General features: G+C 31.9%; 1 protein-coding gene across 3 annotated transcripts in view; it reads left to right on the top strand.

Annotated features, from left to right (window-relative positions):
- The window catches only part of Ergic2 (ERGIC and golgi 2), a 39783-nt gene that overhangs the window by 11024 nt on the left and 23168 nt on the right, over positions 1–5591 (top strand). For all 3 annotated transcript variants that reach the window (XM_023716037.1, XM_023716023.1, XM_023716030.1), the window contains exons 4-6: positions 1683–1791; positions 3846–3892; positions 5082–5152. In XM_023716037.1, the coding sequence (XP_023571805.1) occupies positions 1683–1791; positions 3846–3892; positions 5082–5152 (227 nt within the window). The remainder of the gene's footprint in view (positions 1–1682; positions 1792–3845; positions 3893–5081; positions 5153–5591) is intronic.

Raw genomic sequence — 5591 nt, 5'->3', positions numbered from 1 at the left:
ACTAGGGGAAAAAAATATGGCCACAAAGAATGACAGTGTGATTCATGACATATTCACCACCAATCCTTTATCTTGCTGTGTAACAAATTTCCCTAAAATTAGTAGCATAAAACAAAACCTATTTATAAGCTCATAATTTTGTAGGGTAGTAGTCAGGGCATGGCATAACTTAGTTCTCAGATCAGAGTTTCACAAGTGTAAGCTTAAGGTGGTAGCCAGGCTCTCTTCTTGAGCTCAGACTGCACTTCCAAGTTCCCATGGGGTGACTGTATTTACTTACTTGGGGATGCAGGATGGAGGTCCCCATTTCTATGATAACTGTCCATTAGGGTCTGTTCTTAGCTGGGAACTGTCAGCTGGGGATCGGCTTCATGATGCCCTTGATCTTCAGAACTGATGAACCTTTTGATGGTTTCAACTCTTTCGCCAGGAAGAGAACCCACTTAACAGGTCACCTGTAACTGGCTCTCTCTCTAACTAGGCTGCAAATTACATGTAAGTATAGTTTTAAAAAATCATTTATTGGGAGATGGCTCAGTGGAATAAGTGCTTCCCTGGCAAGCGCAAGGGCCTGAGTTTAATCCCTGGTTCGGAAAAAAAAAAAAAAAAAGATATTAACCAGTTAATGTACTTTTACTGCTTTGGTGCTCTTTTGGTGCCTGTATGAAATTAAAATAGTAAGATTTTATATACAAATGTAATTGAAGTTAGAAGTTCTAGAATGATGCACTACTTCTTTACTGTTTTAAGAGTAAATCAATAGCAGCATTATTTAAAATTTCACATTGTTGAGAGGCAGTGTGAGGTAACAGTGAACAATTTAGACTTGAGATGCAGACTCTGGACTGTCTGAATTCAAAAGTTATGCAAATTAGTCTCTACCTTAGTTTCTTCCATGAGATAAGGATATTAGTATTTACTTTCTAGGATTGTGGATCAATTAAATGTTACTGTGTATAATCTTCAGAGTAGTGTTTGTTACTGATGAGAATATTTGATAAATACAATTAGGAAAAATTCTGTTTATCTTTCCCCATGAAAAGTTAACAAAATTGTTTCACATAAACTCTACTTTTTTTCTTTTTCTTTTTTTTTTTTTTTTTTTTTTTGTCCTTTTGAGACAAGGTCTCGCTATGCAGCTCAGGCTTGCCTTGAGCTTACTTTATAGCCCAGGCTGGTCTCGAGCTTGCAGCGATCCTATTGGATAAAATGCTTGCTATTTCTAATCCCTTGTGATTTAAGTTTCTTAATGAAAATAGTACGAGTTCTTATTGTGCAACCCAAGTTAAGTGTGTTTTCCCATAATTATGACAATTCTTTCTGTTTGTGTGGGCCTTTGCTCATTTTGACAAGTATATTATTAGTAAGAGATACCTTTTTTTTTTTTTTAAATTTTGTGGTGCTGAGGATTGAACCTAGGGCATCGTGCATGGAAGGCAAGAGCCCCACCACTGAGCCACATCCCCAGCCCAAGATAACTTTAAAATAGAAGATATGAAATGCTTTCTCAACTTGCAGATATTTGTGTTCATTAAATTTTAATTTTTGAGCTGTTTTAGGAAAATTCTATAAAGCATTTTGTAGGAAAACCTTCTATCACTCAAATGGCAGTTTTTACTTTTTGCTTGCTGTAGTCTCATCTTTACCTTTGTTTGTTTGTTTTAAATTGTTGTGTTTCTCAGTTTCTCTAATAGCATTTACCACTATGGCTTTATTAACAATAATGGAATTCTCAGTGTATCAAGACACATGGATGAAGTATGAATATGAAGTAGACAAGGATTTTTCTAGGTAACTTTTTTTCCTTCTGGAAATCCTTCTAGTTGTTTTAAAAATAGCATACTAACATATCCTTTTTATTTAAAAACAAAAAACAACTGCCCTTAGTGCTTAAGAAATAGTCCTTGGAAGTCTCTTTGACTGTGTGTATTATGTGAAACATTTTAGAATCATTTAAATTCTACTAAAATTCTAAAAGATGGACTTTAAAAAATGAGTTAGAAAAACATGTTTTTTCTTTGCTGTATACACTGTATGAAATTGAAAGTTTATTCAGAATTTTGAAGTATTTTACTAATCTTTGTGAACTGAAAATATCTAAAGATATAGTACATATATATATATCTTGATTTTATAAGCTATATCTAAATTAAATTTTGATGTAAGTAGTTTCACTTCTAAATTTTTGAAAATAAAGCACTTTAGATTACTTCATATTTATTCATTTATTTGGATTTTTTAGTGGGTGGCAGATAATAGATTTATACTATTAAAATTGTACTAGATCGGAAGAAACATCTAATTTTTTATGCAAATTTTAGTTCTGTGATTTACTAACTACATAAGTTTTGGGAAGTTACTAAATATTTAACTGAGCATGTTTCAGTTTCCTATTTTGTGAAATGAAAATAATACTGTCTTTCTGGTGGTGTTCAGGACAAATTGACTAGTACTTATAAATTTCTGTGTAGCTATGGATAAGACATACAGTTGACTTCTTTTAAGCCTCATTTTCTCCATCTTACCCTATGAGTATTATTCTAGGTATCATTAGATTCCAAGGAGTTTGTTTTTATTTTGAATTGGATTTTAGCACCAGTGACATACATTTTATTTTTTTCCCAGCATAGTCTTAGATAGTTCATAAATGTGTTAAGGACACCTGGAAGCCTACTTGGCCTTCTGCACTAGTTCCTACAGCATTTTTTGAACCCAACTCCCAACGTCATTTGGACCAAGTATAAACTCTAGATAATACTCTGACGCTCTAACAATTTATAATTCCTGTTGAACTCGTGAAAATTATAGAAGTGAAAAAAGTTTTAATAGGAAATATAGGACTGAGTTTAATTGGGCCCATTCTGCAATTCTGATTGTTTGAAAATGATTTTATTTGATCTAATCATATGAAAATAAAGGATTGGTTGAAACTTTTACACTTGATCTTAGCCGAAAGGCTGAGAAGTGATAGGTTGAAACTTTTAAAAAGGCAATACAAAATTGAAGCATCAGATTTCTTTGTTTTTTTTTTTTTTTTTTTTTTTTTTTGTAATGAGCTCATATTTACCCTGAGTTACACAGACTCAGTTTCCTGTATGTCACTTTAGTGATTGAGTAATTTTCATCAGGCATTTATTTACTCTGCCCTAAACACTGTGAATTACTTGAAAAGCTGAAGTCTCCCATCTTACAGCTCCCTGATATAAAGAAGATAATATTAGTAAGGCGTGTAGCATAATGCATGATATTGACAGAAGAGAAAACTTCGTAATTCCTAATTCTCGAAGTTTTACATGCTTAAAGGAAGAATCTGTGCCAACTTCATATAAACAGATGTTAAGATTTTTTTGTAAAATCTTGAAATTGCCCAATGTTATTTCCCTTGTAGTTACTGTTAGGAAATTAAAGGATACTATGTTAAAAATCTGAAATTGAAAAGGTTTTTGGAATAATCACAAAGTGAAACTTCTGCTTTTTTAAATACCTTTGTTTTAACAATAACACTTGTGATTCAAATTTTAACTGGCATATTCATCTTGAAATTCAAGTTTTTCATGTATCAGTTGATTGCTCTTCCTCATGCTTTGCTGACAGGTTCTATATGTACCTTTCTTTTGTGGGGGGTGGCGGGTACCGGGGATCAAACTTAGGGCCTTTTGCTTGGCACACAATTGCTTAGGCCACAAAACTATCTCCCTGGTCCCCCTTTTTAAAAGAAGTTACTTTTTTATTTAAAGACACTACAAAATAGTAAAAAAACCAAACGAAAACAAACAAACCAAAAAAAGCAAGGAAACAATGTAGAATTTCACTAAGCAAAATAACATGTACCTTTTGTCTTTTAGTAAATTGAGAATCAACATAGATATCACCGTTGCCATGAAGTGTCAGTGTAAGTGTACATGCAGCTCCATGAATCAGTGTATTTTAAGTTTCAAACAGTTGCCTGTAAAATTGAAAGCTAAACATTGAATTTTGGCTTTACTTTTCCTCTATAGCACTTAAAATTTTTAATGATGAAAATTATTTTATCGGTTTATATTCTTTAAATTTCTTTCCATAAAGAGGTTTAGCTTTTATATTAATATATATATATATAACTAAAATAAGATGGGAAGAAAATCTTGTCAGAGTTTTAGTTTGAGTTCATTCTCTTTTCTTTTTGGAGTACCATGTTTTCCACCACATTCCACATATATACCTTGCTTCAGTTTATAACCTTTACTGTAATTTACTCTTCTTCTTTGATACCAGGGATCAAACTCTGGATCTTGTGCTTGCCAGGCAGACACCTTTGCCACTGAGCTATCTCCTGGTCCTCATAGTTTACTCTTACATTTTAGAATATAGATCCAGCTGTTTTAAATGAAGTAATAGGCTGCCTTTTTCTGTTTTCTTCACTAGCTTCATTTGATTATTTTGGTAAAAGTAAAAGAATGCCAATCAGTATTATTGTCAAAAATGAGGTTACTTTTGCATAGAAAATATTTTTAAGTTATTGCTTCAAAAGTAGAGACATACCTTGAATTAATCCCAGCACTTGGCAGGCTAAGACAGGAGGATTGCTGTGAGTTTAAGGCCAACCTAGGCTATATAGTGAGTTCAAGGTCAGCCTGGACTACAGAGCAAGACCCTGTTTCAAGAAAAAAAGAAAAGAGACAACTCAATTTTTTTGATATGAAATAGTTTTGAAATTAAGAGGTATGTAGATTTCAGAAAATTCTTAAGATATGTATATTTTTCTTTCCATTTTTCCTTGGTAATTTTTAAGAGAGAAGGAAACACTTTATATCTAGATTTTGAGCTCATGCTTACACTGAGTATGTCATAGTTTGCCTTTTTAATTCTATTGTTTATGCTTTTTAAAATGAAATTTCTTATTTGGTTTTCTGAAGAAGTAGAAAAAGTATTTTGAATGTTAGAAATGATGTCTTCCTAAACTGTATAATGCCTCTGCATTAACTTTTGAGCAAATAGTAGTATAACAAAGTATTCTGTTAGTTGTCTTAATTTGTTTACATTGGATATAGTTTAGCTCTGGGCATGGAATATATTCTGTTGTTGTTTTTTTTTAAATGCAGATGTTGGAGCAGATGTATTGGATTTGGCAGAAACAATGGTTGCATCTGCAGATGGTCTAGTTTATGAGCCAGTAAGTTCACAATTTTTGAACTATATGCTCTGAAGAATTGTAATTGTATTTTCAATATTGAGTTTTGATACTTGCTTTTAGTTTTGCTGAATTACTTTGTTATATAGCATATTTATTTCAAAAGTAATCCATATTCTTTGTGCAAAATTTAGATGAAAGGCAAGAGAGAAAAGTTATGTCTAATATGAAGGTTTAATATTATTAACATTTTGAATGAGCACTGAAGTTTTTATAAACTTTCAAGATTTTTTTTATTAGTACGTGTGCCATATATCATGCTTATATTCATTTGGCTGTTATATTTTATATTTTTTTTCACAGCAATTAGCAGACTTTAATATCCAAAAAAAATTAAGTCCATTATACACATTAAAAATACAGGAAATTTCATGCAGACGTGAAGCTTCCAATTCAGCCTTTATGACAGCTTTTAGAATTA

This window comes from Octodon degus, unplaced genomic scaffold, assembly GCF_000260255.1.
Source record: "Octodon degus isolate 3935 unplaced genomic scaffold, OctDeg1.0 scaffold00004, whole genome shotgun sequence".
NCBI lineage: Eukaryota > Metazoa > Chordata > Mammalia > Rodentia > Octodontidae > Octodon > Octodon degus.
This window is presented reverse-complemented; position numbering and strand designations above follow the sequence as displayed.